Below are 16643 nucleotides of genomic sequence, written 5' to 3' on the forward strand. Positions count from 1 at the left end.
CCAAACCAATCCACGGCGGCGGTGCCCGGGCTTTCCCCCACGCTTTCTCTGCGAAGCCGTGTCGTGTTCCCCATCCCCGTCCCCCGGCCCTCCCGGTGACACTTGGGGCGTTTGGACCCTGACCACATCCTGGGCCAAAGCGGGTCTCCAGGGAGAGCAGCCGCTCTAAAGGTACGAGGGAGCGCGACGGCCTGGGAAGTTCGGCTGGAGTGTGCCCTCCCCATGCTGCCTCGCCTCCAACCGATCCAGACCCCCGATTTTCCTTATCCCCCGCAAAGAACTCGGAGTGGGGAGGTGACGCCGCTAGAACAGACCCTTTGGGAGAGCAGAGGGGCGGAATGGGACCGGCAGCGCTCTGCGCCCCGCGTTGCTCCCCAGGTGACCCACGCCGCGGAGGCCCGCAGCCTGGCGCGCCGGGCGCTGGCAGAAAGGTGGCAAGACCTCATTACCATACAGCTGAGGGTTTATCTCTCTCTCCCTCCCTCCCTCCTTCCCTCCCCCACTCCGGCCTCCCATCCATTTAACAAGCTGAAATAAAAAGCCACATGAAAGGCCTTCTCTGTGCTTGGCTTTAATGAGGGACACGCGACCCAACAATAAGCGCACGCTGCAATCAGGCCAAGGGCTTTATGGCACACGCCAGACCGCAACCCGGCCGCGACCAGGCGGCCAGACACGGCCCGCGGCCCCACTCCCTCCCCGCTTGCCTGCAGGCGCCCGAGTTGTCCCCTGCCCATGTTTCTGGGAGCCGGGGCAGCCTGGGGAAAACCCAGCTCCGTCCCTGCTGTCGACCCCGGTCACCTCGCAGGAGCGCTCGTTCGCCACCGAATTCGGAAGGGCGACCGAGCGCCCGTCGATCCCCGCCGTGCCCGCGTCCCCTGCCACCATCCACCATCACCCACCCCTTCCGCGGTGGGCTCCGGTAGCCGGGGTCAGGAATGGGGCCAGGCCTGCGGCACGGGCGCCCCGGAGCTGGGCGCTGCGCCCCGGGAGCCGCCCCGGGTGCCCGCCTGCCGGGCAAACACCGTTTTACTTTTGGTTTCCAGCCGGGGCCGGCCCCCGCCGGGCAGGGCAGCTCCTGCCCGCCGGCCGGCCGCGGCTGCGGGGCACCGCGCCGCCCCGTCCCGCCGCCCGGGACACGGCGGGGAGGGGGCACACGCGTGGAGTCGTGGGGTGGAGGGCAACGGGGAACGAGCAAACTAACTAACTAACAAGCGTATTTTTGAAACATTTCATCCTCTATTGTTCGGCGGCCGTAGAAAGCTGCCCTGTGGAGAGGCGTCTGATTTTCGAGGGAACTCTCTCTCCCAGTGTGAGCGCCGTAAATATCTCAACAGATGCTCGGCTCGTTCGTAATCAGCTCGGCTCCTCGGCGGGCAGCGCGGCAGCAGCGGCGGCGGCGGCGGCGGCAGCAGGGTATTAATTCGGGATATGAGGGCTCTCCGCAACATTTGGTTCTTTTTTCCAGAAAGGAAAGATGGAAAAGGGGAGGGATCGCCCGTGAGTCTGACTGACAGTTTACATAATGAGCTTGTGAGGATGCGAGGCAACTATATAAACAGCTCGAAGCGAAGCAAGTTTTCCATTTACTGAGCGCTGTTAGCACCGGTTAAAGGAGGAGCGGTTCCACAGTAAGCACTCCCCTCCGCGTCTCTCACCAAACCCACCCGGCTTTGGAGTTTATAAAGGCGACGACAGCGATCAGAGGTCGGCGGCTGGCTGCAGGATTAATTCCCTGAAGGGGACGGATCGACACCTGGATTTTACCTTCCGATTTCTGCTGGTGCTCGGGGAATATTTGGAAGAGCAGGTTGCTCCCGGAGAATCGCCGTGACGCCTCTCTTTTCTCCCTCGACTGAGAAGCGCTTACTTGGTCCATTTGAGGAATACAGAAAGAAAACTAAAGAACCCACTAAGAACTGGAAGCTCGAATAACACAAGGATGACAGCCTTGCGCATCTTTGGCTTGACGTTTCTGTTAACGATTTTGCAGCAGGTAATCGCACAGGCAGAAAAAAAATGGGGGTTCGCGAAGTGTAAAGTGGGTGATGGAAGCAAGTTTGCATGGCAAAGCCGGGTAAGGTCTGATTTGGCTATTTTGTGTGTCTCCCCTTTGTGCAGAGGGTGTCCGGCTCCGGCGTCTTCCAGCTGGAGCTACACGAATTCGTGAATAGCCACGCGTCTCTGGCCAGCGGGGAGCCCTGCTCCCCCCACTGCAGGACCTTCTTTCGCGTTTGTTTGAAGCATTTTCAGGCAGTGGTTTCCCCGGGCTCTTGCACTTTCGGCAGCATCATCACCCCGGTTCTGGGAATAAACTCCTTCAGCATCAAGGATACTGAGAGATTTGACAGCCCCATTAAGCTGCCCTTTAACTTCACGTGGCCGGTGAGATTCTACTTTGAACCCGATTTTGATAGTGGGCAGGAGGGTGGCAAGAGCAGGCGGGCTGATAGCCTGTAATATAAACCAACTACTTTTGCTTTTAGATTTATTTCCAGAACTTCCTTTAAAAAAAAAAAAAAGAAAAAAAGAAAATAAAAATAAAAAGCGCAATGAAAAAGCTCATCCAGATCAGAAGCACTTGGGATAACTAGTGTTATCAAGAGAAATAAAGCAAGGGGCTGAGGGGCTTGAAGGTGGAGATGTGTATCCGTGGTCTGCGGGAGGGAGGGAGGGAAGGAGGGAAATGTGTAGCCGCGGGGAGAGAGCGCAAATGCGGGGCAGGGCAGGGCAGGGCAGGGCAGGGCAGGGCCGGTGTGCTGTGGCGCGGTGGGGCGCGGCTCGGCTGGGCTGGGCTCGGTCCGGCGGTGCGCGCTGGGGCGCGGGGCTGACGCTGGTTTCTCTCTTCCCGCAGGGAACCTTCTCCATGATCATCGAGGCCTGGCACGCGCCCGACAACTACCTGCCGGAAGGTGAATACTGCGCGCGCCGCCGGCAGGGGGCGCCCGCGCGGCGGGAGCGCCCCGGGCCCGTCCCGTGCGTCCCCCCCGGGCCGAGCGGCCCCCCCCGGCTCAGCTGTTTATGCCATAACTCCAGGGCCGGCTTTATCCCACCATCAGGAGCCGGTCCCCCAACGATATCCATCAGGGGCCGCTTTGATTCTGCCCCGGCCTAATCTCCAACACAATTGCGTTTCCTCCGGTTTATTTTTGGCGTGGGAAAGCGAGGCGGGCTGCGGTGAGAAAGCCGGGAGCCTGCCAGCAAGCCCCGTCCGCCTTTTCCTGTATTTTACACCTTGCTCGAATTCCGCCCTTTGGAAAGGAATAATGGCTTTGGGATGTTTTTCTGAGAGGAGAGGAAAAGGATATTTCACAGCAGCCCTCCTTTCACAGGCCCCTCGGCTGAGTCCCTTTGGCCCGGGTTCGCACACCCTGGTGGCCTTTTTGTACCCTTGCATACATCAACCTCCAGACGCGTGCCTGCGTATATGTATATATATGTGTATATATGTGTATATATATATGTATATGTGTGTATATATGTGTGTGTATGTACGTGTACATATGTGCGAGCGGGGTATCCCGCTCCGCTGGCCCGGCGGGGCGGGACGCGGCGGGCTCAGAGCCGCTGACCCGCGCCCGTTCTCCCGCAGGCTCCCGGCCTCCCCCGCAGGAGTGGCTCATCAGCCAGATGTCGATCCAGCGGTCACTGTCGGTGGGCGAGGACTGGTCGCAGGACGTGCATCAGGACCCGCTGACCAAGCTGCGCTACTCCTACCGCGTGGTGTGCAGCGAGAACTACTACGGCGAGAGCTGCTCCCGCCTCTGCAAGCGCCGCGACGACCGCTTCGGGCACTACGTGTGCGCGGCGGACGGGAGCCTGGCCTGCCTGCCCGGCTGGGCCGGCGAGTACTGCACCGAGCGTGAGTGCCACGGGCAGCCGGGCGGGGGGCAGCGCGGCGGGCGTCGGCCGCGCCTCTAAAGCTCACGGAGGCCTCCCGTGGCCCGGGCCGTGTTTTCATGCCGACCTCTCCACTCCCTGTCTGGAGAGGCAGAGTTGCACGCTGAGGACTTTGGCCCCTTTGGCTGCAACCACCCAACGCTGTGCTGCACCTATGCGAGCCTTAGCAGCAAAGAGCGAGCTGGCAGGAAAGGGACCTTGGCTGATAGCCCTGAATAGCAGTAGCTGTTGCAAGGTAAAAGGGTAGCAGCTTATTCGCACAAAGTCTGCCACCAACCATTCCTGCAGCTAGAGGACGTGAGATGGGTGTTGCAGTGTAGTAGTGGCAACCTTTACTCTAAGCTCAGGGTATCATTGAGTTTTTTCAGCCTTTCATTAGCACAAGCCAAAGCCACTTTCTCTTGCTGCTTTTCTAGCAAGAGTTGCAAGAGTTCATGTTTGTGGCATAAACACAGTAACTTGTCAATAAAGGACAACTTGTCAAGTGTTGGCTCTCCCTATTCACTTCCTCCTGTTCCAGAACTTCCTGTACCAAGAAGTTTTAAAACAAGGCTTTGAACAAGTAAAACTCTTTATAAAGTGTTTTTTAAAAGCTTTTTATCCTTTAAAAGTGTATTCTGTTGCGCCATGTGTTTTTACCTAAACATTTATGCTTTTTTATGTTCTCTTCACAGCCATCTGTCTGGCTGGATGTACTGAACAGAATGGATATTGCAACAAGCCTGGAGAGTGCATGTGAGTAGATGTGGAATGCAGTCTGAACATCAGTTAAAATGTCACCTTGTAATAGAAACTTAAACTCTTCTCCATGTCATTAATGTTTTAATTGGACTTTTCTTTTAGCTGCCGTCCTGGTTGGCAAGGCCGCTACTGTGATGAATGCATTCCCCATATAGGCTGCCGCCACGGGACTTGTAAAACACAATGGCAGTGCATATGTGATGAAGGATGGGGTGGCCTCTTCTGTGATCAAGGTTAGTTCTGAAGCTTGCGCTTACGGCCCCTAGGTTGGGTACTCCTTAGTACTACACTAAGGAATCTGACCCACTGGATCTGGAATTAAATTTCCCCAAGTCATCTTCACAGGCATCAGATTGTAGCACTGCAGCCTTACATAGCAGTTCTTGTAGTAATTTTGTTTGAAAACAAGGAAACCTTTTTGGTAGCTGCAGTTTTTCTCTTGCAAAAGAAGTTTCTCTTGGACAAAGACCTAACAATCTGGATGAGTGTTGAACAGACAAGTTTTCTGCCTGCTCAAGCTAAGTTTAACTTATTCCTTGTACAAGAGTTTATTAAATAGTTTCCAGCAGCAGTAAACACCATCATTTGGGCCTTCCTTATTTTGCATACAAGGAAGTTAACTCATGTGATAAGTCTGGAGCATGAGAGAAAAATCATGTAAGCAAGAATGAAAAGTACAGGTTCCATTTTAAGGTACACCAGACCACTTCCACCTATTCAACCCACTGAATCACTGAACCGTAGCCAGCTGAGCAGTCATGTCCTCAAGGCCATATATGCACTGCTGGCACTGAGATTATTAAGTGCTCAAATCAGGCTAAGTGTTTCCAGGACAGTTATAGGATTGAGATGGTGAAGGCTGAATTAAGCAGGAAAAGTAAATTTGCAGATTTTTTTCTGCTTATAGTTATCTATTAACCAGTTGCGTTCAAATTACTCTATAATATTTATAGAGATAATAAAGCTTTTCTTACTTATGTCCTATGAACTTATGCTTAACCTCTGTCTCAAATTTAAAGAAAAAAAAAAAATAAAACCATAAAGCTTGGCAGGGCATTTGACAGTTTAATCTACTAACATCCATAACAAAAGAGCAAATAAACAATAAAAGATTTCTAGTGTTTGTTTAAATCTCAAAACCAAAACATCTTTGGTTTTTCCTCCCTGCCTTTCTAGAATGTGCCTAAAAGCACACCTTTTAAAGATGGGGCTCACTCTTTTAGTGTGTAGCATGCTGTACATGAAGTGGCCGTAGTGCTGTGGTGTGTGTTTCAGAGAACACACACTTATGAAGTACATTTTCCAGTTTGGTACCTAAATCCAATTGCAACTAACAGTTTTATGTCCACAAAAAAGGGACAATATACCAAAACACTAAGAAAGTTATATTTTTGCCAGCTCTTTCAAAATTCAGAGCTCAAGTGATAGATGGTAATCTGATTATGACTGATAATAACCCAGATAACAATCTCCAGTATTCCCATCAATACCAAAACAAAATGCTTCATTGGAAATTCTGTCTTTTTTCTTGACTACCGCCTTTTTGTATGTATATCTTTTCCCACCTGTCAAAGACCTGTTCTCCTAACTCCTGGTATCTTTGCAGATCTGAACTACTGCACTCACCACAGGCCATGCAAAAATGGAGCAACTTGCATGAACACTGGCCAGGGCAGCTACACCTGCGCGTGCAAACCCGGCTTCACCGGCGTCGACTGCGAACACGAGATCAGCGAGTGCGACAGCAATCCCTGTAGGAACGGTGGCAGTTGCACGGTAGGGGCATTTTAAATGTAAAGCCTTTGTGTGCAGCAAGCCCCGGTGTACCTTTCCAGCAATGGCTCTGTAACAACAGAATGGGAATTCGATAGGACGCGGGTTCATTACTGACGCTCACAACTATCATACTGAACCCTTTCCGAGAGGTGTCGGGGGAGGAAGTCTGTCACAGGAGGAGATGTATCATCTAGATTAGAACTGGTCAACTGATCCTTGGGTTTCTGTGGCAGCCATTATGAGATCTTGGCAAGATCCAGGGTTGATGAGGGAGCAGATCTGTTAAAAATAAGCTTCTCAAACCACCGTTCATATAGAAATGCACTAAGTCTGTATTTTAATAGTAAATTAAAGAAAATTTTGCTTTCTGCTATGAGAAGATAGTGTCAAACAATATGGGGGCAATCAGCTGAAACTTTCTGCAAAACAGAATTCCACACTTTTAGATTCTCGTAGTTTAGTGTTTCAGCCTGTTTTTGGATCCAGTTAATGATGGATTCTTACCAATGATGGATTGGTAAAGGCCGATTGATTATAGATATCAAATGTAATCTGATGAATGTTTAAATTAAAGCCAATGCAATTTTTAGATTAAAGCACAGGACCCTACCTACCTTCTCCCAAGGCCTTGGACATATAGCCCTTGGAAAGAAGAAACAGTTTGTTATGATTTAAGTGGTGGGACTTAGGCAATCCAAAGCAATTTAAACCCGTATGAAATAAAAAAGGGCTCTCACACTGAGGATAAATGGCCTGATCACAGCTGTGAGGTCAACACATACCACCCTGCTCTGGGAAGACGTCTGGGAAGACCTCTGGATGCCATCAGACAGTAGTGGTGTTAGCAATGCTTTTGTGTAGCTACCTGTGTGCTCCCTACAACTGCATCTGCTCTGCATGTGTAGCTGCATGATTACTCCTGTACACTGAGTACAGCTGAGCCACAACTCTGTCCCTCACGGTCCAACCTGCAGGAGAGGAGAGTTGTTTACTCTCCTGATGTCACTTCTGCCACATCAGGCTGTGGATGAGAGGAGACTGAACAGTGCTTGCTGCTGACCAGAACTAAGCATGCAGGGAGCTATCATTTCTTTCCATTAAATAACAGTGGCCTAATGTTGTGTTTTGCAGGATATGGAGAACGGTTATCACTGCCTGTGCCCCCCTGGCTACTATGGCACTCACTGTGAGCACAGCGCTCTGACATGTATAGATTCTCCATGCTTCAACGGTGGCACATGCTTGGAAAAGGATCAAGGGGCCAGCTACACTTGCGTTTGCCCTTTTGGCTTCACAGGGTCTAACTGTGAAAAAAAAGTAGACAGGTGCACAAGCAACCCGTGTGCAAATGGTGAGTCTTTTTATCAAAAAATCTCATGACCCTGACCCATTTGTGCTTTTCAGTGCAGAAGTGATAGAAATCCAATCTGACCTCTACTCTTCCTCTAGAACATTAGTCCGTCTCCCCTGCTCTATTCCACGTCCACCCTAATTTTAGTCTCTTGCTGGGGCGGGACTTGCACTGGCATTTTCTATGCAACAAAACAATACATGAGGTTTATCATATGGTGGGGGAGATGGAAGTTAAATTAAATTAACTCTATTACATATTTAGAAGGGGCGTAATTTTAAGGCACGGTGATACAATTAGGTAAAGTAGAATGAACTTCTAGATGTGCAGTTGTTTTGTAAAATAACCTCTCTCTTTTTGAGGTAGTATAACATGCTGACCAGAGAAAGGTTTATATTTCTGTGTGAAGTGCATTGCAAACTAATTTTTATTTCATTTTTTTCCCTCAGATGGTAGTTGCTTTTACCTTGGGCAGATTCGTGTGTGCCGCTGTCGGGCTGGTTTCTCTGGTCAGAAATGTGAGATAAACATCAATGATTGTGCCAGAAACCCATGTTCCAATGGGGGAACTTGTCATGATCTAATCAACGATTACACCTGCACATGCATGCCAGGCTACAGTGGCAGGAACTGTGACATCAAAACCAGAGATGAATGTGCTTCTGGGCCATGTGAGAATGGAGGCACATGCTACAGTGGACTTTATAGTGCCAACTTTGTCTGCTACTGTCCTTCTGGCTTCATGGGCAACCGCTGTGAATTGCCAGTTTATTCAGTGCCCGTTACACTTCCTCCTAAACCAGTCCCCTGGATTGCTATATCCATGGGGGTGGGGCTGGTGGCTTTGCTCATACTGTTCTGCATGATAGCAATGGTCATCAGGCAGATGAGGATGCACCCAGAGCAGGAGTTGGAGACAATGAACAACCTGTCTGACTTCCAGAAGGACAATCTCATTCCAGCTTCTCAGCTGAAAAACACCAATAAAAATAAAGACCTTGAAGTAGACTGTGGGCTGGAGAAATCAAACTACAAACCCAAGAACCATAAACTGGACTACAATCTGGTAAAAGACCTGACAAGTAGAGGGACACCAGAAGATAAATATTACAAAAGTGAAAAGTGTTTAGGAGAGAAGTCTCCCCTCCGACTACACAGGTGAGTATGTAGTTTCCATTATAGTCTTTCTTAAAGCCACTCATCTTCATATCAGTCTAGAAGCAGGTGAGCATATGAGGGAAAAAGAAACTTCAAGCAGATTATATACAAAACAAACCAGATCAAAGCCAGGAATCTTCATACTGGAGTATGTGTGTCACAACCAAATGCTATCCTTAACTAAGTCAATTAATTTGAGTGTTTGTGCAGGGTGCTGCTGGTATGGATACTGTGAAGGAACCCAGAGTGGCTAGGCCAGTGGTGAAAGTAAGAAGTATCTTTCCTTCTTCAGTAGATCTTGGAGGAACAACAGTAAAGGCATACAGTGATTAAAAAATCAGTATTTCACTTTATAAGAAGGCAAGATGGTCTGCTTACTGAGGAGAATGATATAGTGAAAACAACTACTCTTTTTCAAAAGGAGAAAAGGGCAGGTGTTCAGTGGCTTATCAGTCTTCTGATTCATGTGCTGAAGGTCTTGACTGGGATCTGCATGTTGTTGTTAGACCAAGGGCTCTGAGGAACCTGCTGTTAGGTTGGACATGGCAGGAGCATAGGAAGACTCTCGCTGTTCCTTATTTCCACTTCTCTAGCATAATATCCCAACAGACACAGAACGTGTGAAACTTGATCCCATGCACTTCCCTTCCACACCTTCATGGCTATCTCATTCCACCGCTCCATATTCATGGTAGATTTTGAGAGTCAGGCTTGTCAGTAATCAGCTAATGTTCTTTTTTTCTCTGCCCTGCCTTAGTGAAAAGCCAGAATGCAGAATATCAGCGATATGCTCTCCGAGGGATTCAATGTACCAGTCCGTCTTTGTGATAACAGAAGAACGGAATGAGTGCATCATAGCCACAGAGGTAAGTAAATACAGAGGTGGACAGGCATAAATTCACAAGGTAAAAGGGTGAATTATCCTTTAGTATTGTATCTGAGAAGGTTCCTTTATTTCCAGGGATCATGATGCTTCCAGCACTTTCCTCTCCTCTTTGGCCCACACAGAATATGCAGTGGGGAAAATAAAAAAATAAGCTGCTCTGACTTTATTAAACCAGAGGTTTTGGGCATAGATAAGTCAGTGGTAGATGAAAACACAGAACATCAGCCCATAAAAACTCAGCACATTGTAGGATTATTTCCTCTTAAATAGGTGGTCAGAAAAAATGGAAATAATAATCGTTCTTAGGCCCATTGATGTAAAGCCATGTTTTTTCCTGTGACTACAATGGATAATCTTTGTTCTGTGGAAACAGGCAAAGCTATAGATTTCTAGCTGAAGATGGAAGGTAGCAGGATGTGTTAGTGGATAGGCATAACAGCCATTTAGGAAGTCTGTTATAAGGTAATTTCAACCTCTTAGCATGTAAGCTCCAGCTCAATACTCTCTAGCAGAAATTATTGCTGTTACTGATAAAAAATCTCAATTTTTATGTTATATTGAAAAGTTGGATACACAAAAAAAGGAAAGGTCTAACACTGAACTTTAAAGACTTTGAAAAGCAGATATTGAGGAACCAAATAGTTCCTGAAGAACTACCAGCCTTTTGGGAAAAGTCTCAGTGGAAGTTAAAGGCAATTTAACTTCCAATACCTGCCTTCTTCAGTGTGGTCCTCTTTAGGGCCAATTGCAGCCTGTAGGAAAGAGAAGCTTGCTGTGCCATACAGCAGTGATCTGTGAAGTCAGATCTGGAGGATTCAGTCTCCCTTTCCAAGGTGGATATCAGATTTCCCCTTGAAAGCAAGCTGGAACACAAGTCAACCAACAATATTAAAAGTTTAAGACTAAGTGAAAGGATTCAGAGATACAAATGACAGCTAGACACTTCATTCCCGTTAAGTGACCTAAATACTGTATCTTCAAAGATCTCGCTGAGCAAAGCTGGGCTCCCAAATTTACATCGGGCATCTCCAGAAATTATTCTGTTTTCAGAATGACAACCCCTAGAATCTCTCTGCACACCATTCAGGCTTAATGCTTCTAAACACAAGCTATTTAACTATACCGTGTACTTTTTTTACAGATTCCTAATGTTAAGCACCCAGGTTTGTAAGCATTCTCCCCCTGAAGCCAGGTAGAGAGGCCACAGATGACTATTTTATTTTTGCTGGTGATTCTTTGCCTCTGGACCCAACTGAAAACATTAAACATTGAGAGTTAAACTGCAGTAATGTTTGGCTTAAATTGTTTTGGTTTGGCATAGCTGAATTATAGTTTGTTAGTTCTGCACTACTCTGTATGCTGTGATTCCTTCTCATTCCTAGTGTTGTTTTATTTCCTGGCAGGTATAAGACTGAAGATCAGACCATTTGCACCTCAGATTTGATGATGCCAGTAGATGGATGTTCCTGCTGCATTGTTTACAATTCAGAACTGGATTGGACTGTTTTTAATTACATGCAACTTGCTGCTCTCAGGCGGAGGATGGAACTGAGTGAACTGGACAGACTGTGAATTTACTGAAAGATGCAATACACCTTTTTGTTCTTACTGCCCTTGTTTGAAGTTTGATACCAGAAATCTCATTTGCTATTGAAAAGGGGAGGCAGAGGGAAGAGAGAGGTTAAAAATGTTGGTGTTTTAAAAGATGCTGAGGCCAGTTCCTCATGGACAGACCCCTGGCTTTCCAGAACTGTGGTTATGGGAGGTGCTGGTAGATAAGGAGGCACACAACTGTCACAGATGTTGCCATGGAAGGTGCGAAGCAAGACACATTGCTATGCAGATAATGGATACAGTATAAATGAGGTCTCAATTTTTTCTGGGTTTAAAAGTGCCTATAATGTGTCAAGAGAATCTAACAAGCCCAAACAGAAACTCGACTGCCGTTTTTGCAGTTACCTGAACAGTACTGGGCAGAGGTAGTTGATACTTCCTGCTAAACATCCATTTGCATCTCCTCTCTCCTTCTGCATGTACTGGAGACTGTGTAAGGGGTGAGAGGAGGAGGAAAGAAGAAAACCGAATTTACATGTCAACTCATTTGGTGATGCTTTGGAGAACTGATTGACTCAAGCCACGATGTGGAACGTGATTTTTGGGGAAGTTGTGATAAGGAATGTGTACTGCCTCGTCCCCATTGATAGGGAGGAGGTGGTCCCAGCTCTATATAAGGCCTTACAAATGCGTTTAAAATCAATCAGCTCCTAGAACCTTTATGTGCTGAGCTGTCTCAGCTGTTTTCATGCCCTTTGCACTACCAGTGATTGTGAATAGACATTACTTCTTTTCTTCTCCTTCCTCATTCTCTTCCCCCTGCCTTATTTTGACACAAATTCAGGGGTTTATGTAGTGTTTCTGAATTAGGTGCCACCTTTTACTGCAAATAGTCTCAAAATTGCAGCTGTTACTTCCTGAAGAAGGAGCAGCAGTGTGACACAACCCACTCACTCCCCCCACCATTTCTCCATCTGGTTGCAAAACTCCAACTCTTGTTCTTCATCCCGGTTCTAAATGCCCAGTAGTGAAGCACTCGCTGAGATGCCCTCTGCCAAGACAGGTGGAGATTGAAGTTAGAAGGTTTTAGGCTCATCCTGTTTCTTTCATACCCACCCAGTGCTACATGGAAAATATGCTGTGTCTGTCCCTGGCAGCCAGAGGCAGGCAGAAGCTCCTTTCTTCTATACATATTTACAGCAATAATATCGGACACCCCAGTGGAAAGTGCCGTGACACTCATGAATGAGACCAGGGCATGGGGCAGAATGAGGAGGGAGAAACAAGATCTCTCGGAGGAAACACAGACTGTGCTATCTCTCTGACAGTGATATTCCTGCCCTTGTAAAGCCTGTTGGACTAGCCCATCTACTCCCTTGAACTGTGCAGACAAGACCCCTTCATATTGTCCACTACTGACCTTCTGCTCTGACCACGTAGGACCATTTTGAAGATGACCTTCAGAAATCAATAATATGGGTTTTAGTTTGTCTGTTTGTAGTTTATTTTGAAGACTAGTATTTCAGTAATTTAAAAAAAAATCAGAAGCACTGAACTTTCTACGTTTTATAACATTATTTTGTATATAATGTATATTTATAATCAAAACAGAAGTGTAAATATGTTTATTACTTCTCATGTAATGTTTTTAATGTGATGACAAAGTTTGAATTTTATTTTTTTTTCAAGCAATGAAAACACTTTCCTGCTACTACAAAGTTTGTTGTGGTTTGTCCTTTTACACATGTTATTCTGTGACAGCCAAAGTTAGCAAAGCCCCCCAGAAGTAACCTCACCTGCCTGGTCCCTGCATTTTCATTGTGCACACCCAATGATGTCAGCTGCTTTTTATAAAAAACAGTTATAGTGTTAACACATGTCAACAAAGTTGTTCAGCTGAGTGGCATTCATCTGACATTTTGAGATGTTATACATATTTATATTGTGATAGATAATATTCAAATTACATATATACACACATGTATATATATACACATTCTCTTGCTATGTGTGGGACTGAACTGTCAGGAAAGTTATTTTAATTAAACTTTTCACTTTTCCTCTCCCCTGACAAGTCATGACACAAAAGATGCAGATTTAATACATTTTCAAAGTGGCGTAATAAATGCATTGTCTTGGGGTTCACTTACAGAGCAAAACACTACTATCATCTTTTTTAATCCTATTTCTTTAAACACTTTTAATAAGATCCAAATCTTCTCTGCAGGTTACTCTGGCACAGCATCTACACCTACACATGTAAGATTGTATCCTTGTTTGTTTGATTGCAAGGGGTAAGATTTGTCTTTCACTTGTGGGATTAGGGGGAGTTTCAGGCTTTCTCCTCCCGAGTTCCCTACACTACACCAGCAGCTGTGTCCTCCCAGGGCATCACAAAGTCATTATCCTCTACAGCCCTTTTGGAGGACATTTCCACACAAAAAAAAAAAGTGTAAAAAGCACACTTGTATAACACTCCCAGCAAGTTTAGTAGCCTTTGAAGTACATACATTTACAGGCAATTAAGTCTCTCACTAAGTCAGCTAGGTGCAATACAGCCAAGATCTGAGTGCCCAAAAGCAAAACCATAAGAACAGGAAACTACTGCTGCTCTATTTTAAAATCAGGGGGTTTTGTTGTTGTTGACAAAGTGCCAAAAACTCATCTGAATATTGAATGCCTTTCCTATCTTTCCCCAAAATAAAATCTAAGCAAAATTTGCTATTTTTTTTCAAAAAATGAAAAATTAAAAACCCCAGTGACATTTAAAAAGCACCATAACAAATTCTTTTTACTTCATTAAAGAGAAGTCATTAAAATACTGCAAATAACAATTCATAAGGGTCCTTTTGAGTGTATTATTAGGGTTACATAAATACTGTTTACTTTGGATGGTTTTGTTTCTCCCTCTTTAGACCTTTTCACCGCAAAATTAACTTTCAAATCCCAGCCAATTTCCTCAGCTACCATAAAAATAAATTTAAGACGAAACTCAGAAATAAAAAGCCACCTCCCCCTCCCCAAACATTCACCCTGTAGAGCAAATTATGAAAAACAAGCCATTGACAAAAAGCTGAGCAGATGCTCCCTGCTTGCAGTCCTTCCTCGGCAATGTGAAATAAACCCAACAGATGCCTCTCTTAATTGAGCACATGGATTACATACACACATGCACTCTGTCCTGCTTAAAACAAAACACACACAAAAATCAAACAGGAAAATAGACAGAGAACTCTTCCCAATGCCTAGGCAAGCAGGAATGTTAAGACCAAAAAAGACTCAGCTCTTCCTGCTCAAAACATGACAGGAAACTGTACCCATAGACAGAAAGGAGTTGAAATCCATTAAAACCTGTGGACCTGATTATGTAGATCCCATGGGGTAAAGCAGGTACAACACATGCCTTTGTGTATCCACACAGGAGAGAGGAAAAAAAAAAAAGCATCATCTTACAAGGAAATCTGTGAATATTTACTGGAGGCAGCACTGCACGATGCCGCTACCGGAATAGATCACAGATCCTACACAGGAAAAACAGGAGCAGTGCCTGCTTCCACACAGGGGGACATGGAAAGCATATGTGAATCCCTGCACGTGTGCACATCCCCAAGCCCTTGCCAAAGAAACCACAAGAAAGTTAGCTGGACACATAATATGACCTGGATTTAATCCACATTTTAGGCCAAAACCTTCCTCACCGAGGGCCACTGTGCTCCGACTGCTCAGCAGCCTGCCCCCCCACCCCCAGGTGAGTACATCTCTGAGCCACAGTGTGGGAATTCACCAGGAGGAGATGAGATCCTTCTGGCTGTAAAAACTGCTCAACCTCAGCTTCAGAGATTCCTCTTGAGGACCACAGACGATGTCAGGACCAAAATATTGTGATAAGCAGTGCCTTTTCTCTTAACAAACTCTTGACAAGCTTATAGACTTCTCAGACCAAACTGTACAATTTATTGCTTTCAGCATAATTTGCAATAATTATGGTAAGATTATGGATTTGGCTCAAGGACTGCAGCTAAACTTGGCATTCAGTTTTAAAAGACTTCACAAATTCACTTGAAAGCCATGTGACAAAATAATTTTAAGGACAGACTCTGCTTCTGAGAAACTCTTGCATGTGTCCTTGTATTGGCACCTGTTAAAAACTTTTCCACAGCCATGCAGAACACTCCAGTCTAAGTAATTTTGGAGCTGGAATGAGTGAGAGGGGTACTGCCTCGGGCAGTGCTTTCCCTGAGTTGTTTCATGTTCGGCTCCAGCCCTACATTACTTTCCTCTTTGACAACTCTGCTGCTGAAGGGAGACAGACGCCGGGATATACCCGTAGCTATAGCACCCACTGGTGCTGAGACAACATGCAGCAGGACACAGCACAGGGCACAGAGTTTATTTAAGTTAGTGTAGGTGAGGGCTGCTTGTAGAACTTGGAGTCGATACAGGACATGCACTTGACCAGCAACAGCTTTCATCCTTGAAAGAGCTGCTGAGGAAAAGTTAGTTAGTTAGTTATTGTGCAATTACAGCCACCTAGTCCAACAGATGAAACCATCTCTGTAAAAATGCATATCAGGTATTTGCATTGCTCCTCAGTCTTTCCTTTCATTTATTTATGCTAAAACAAGTAAGGCACTGTAGGTCACTAGCAAACCCTCACCCCAGCAGCCTAAGCGACAGTTACATATCTGTGTTTGCCTGTCATTCCCTTATCTCCCATACCTGACCCATAAATACACATTGCTTTTACGCAGCAAATATGACACTCCCAGCACATTTGGCTCTCAATCCAAACTCCAGTTGTAGAGAATTGACATCACTCAGTGGCCCTCTGCCACACTTCACTGTTTTCACAGCTTCAATTTTAGACCATCTCCATCAAGATTTCCTGACCTCATTGTGCCTCTCCCTACCCAAGTCCTGCTCTCTCTTTTTAAGTTTTGCCAGCTCAACTCCCAGAGCTGGCAGGTTGGCCAGTGACACCCAAAGCAGTGAGATTTCTCCTTGATCACTCTTCCATCTGCTCTAAACCATCCTACTCTGCTCTCAGACCTTCTCTGGGAAACAGTGTGACCCAGCACCATAAAGCTACCCTTTCTGCTGCCTCTGTTGGGCATTACACTGCCATCCTTGCTCCTCTTCCCCTGTACAGTTCTGGGGCATATTTCTGCAGCACAGTGGTCTGTCATGCTGCAGGGTTAGGATGGAACTCTCTGGTCCATCAGGTAATTGATTGTGTACACAGCAATAATTTCACATGCCAATGCAGTTGTTCCACTC

The 16643-nt window shown here is 46.3% G+C and overlaps 1 protein-coding gene across 2 annotated transcripts; it reads left to right on the forward strand.

Annotated features, from left to right (window-relative positions):
* Positions 1-1617: 1617 nt before the first annotated feature.
* Positions 1618-13077, forward strand: DLL4 (delta like canonical Notch ligand 4). 2 transcript variants are annotated; one of them, XM_036384985.2, is made up of 11 exons: positions 1618-1996; positions 2122-2385; positions 2855-2912; positions 3593-3862; positions 4575-4635; positions 4744-4874; positions 6248-6417; positions 7549-7768; positions 8218-8926; positions 9684-9792; positions 11216-13077. In XM_036384985.2, exons 1-11 carry the CDS (start codon positions 1943-1945, stop codon positions 11219-11221), a joined length of 2052 nt encoding a protein of 683 aa, XP_036240878.1. In that variant the 5' UTR covers positions 1618-1942; the 3' UTR covers positions 11222-13077. The 2 variants fall into 2 exon arrangements, with proteins under 2 accessions (XP_036240878.1, XP_036240877.1); XM_036384984.1 differs by lacking the exon at positions 11216-13077 and having other exon boundaries at positions 9684-9822.
* Positions 13078-16643: the final 3566 nt, after the last annotated feature.

Source organism: Molothrus ater, chromosome 6, assembly GCF_012460135.2.
Source record: "Molothrus ater isolate BHLD 08-10-18 breed brown headed cowbird chromosome 6, BPBGC_Mater_1.1, whole genome shotgun sequence".
In the NCBI taxonomy this organism is placed as follows: Eukaryota; Metazoa; Chordata; class Aves; order Passeriformes; family Icteridae; genus Molothrus; species Molothrus ater.

What these genes read in the sequence shown, in the direction of transcription:
- DLL4 (XM_036384984.1), top strand. Translation starts at nt 1,943, where the DNA reads ATGACAGCCTTGCGCATCTTTGGCTTGACGTTTCTGTTAACGATTTTG. An exon ending in CGACAACTACCTGCCGGAAG is followed by an intron (nt 2,913 to 3,592) that starts GTGAATACTGCG and finishes GTTCTCCCGCAG; the next exon opens with GCTCCCGGCCTCCCCCGCAG. An exon ending in TCTCCCCTCCGACTACACAG is followed by an intron (nt 8,927 to 9,683) that starts GTGAGTATGTAG and finishes GCCCTGCCTTAG; the next exon opens with TGAAAAGCCAGAATGCAGAA.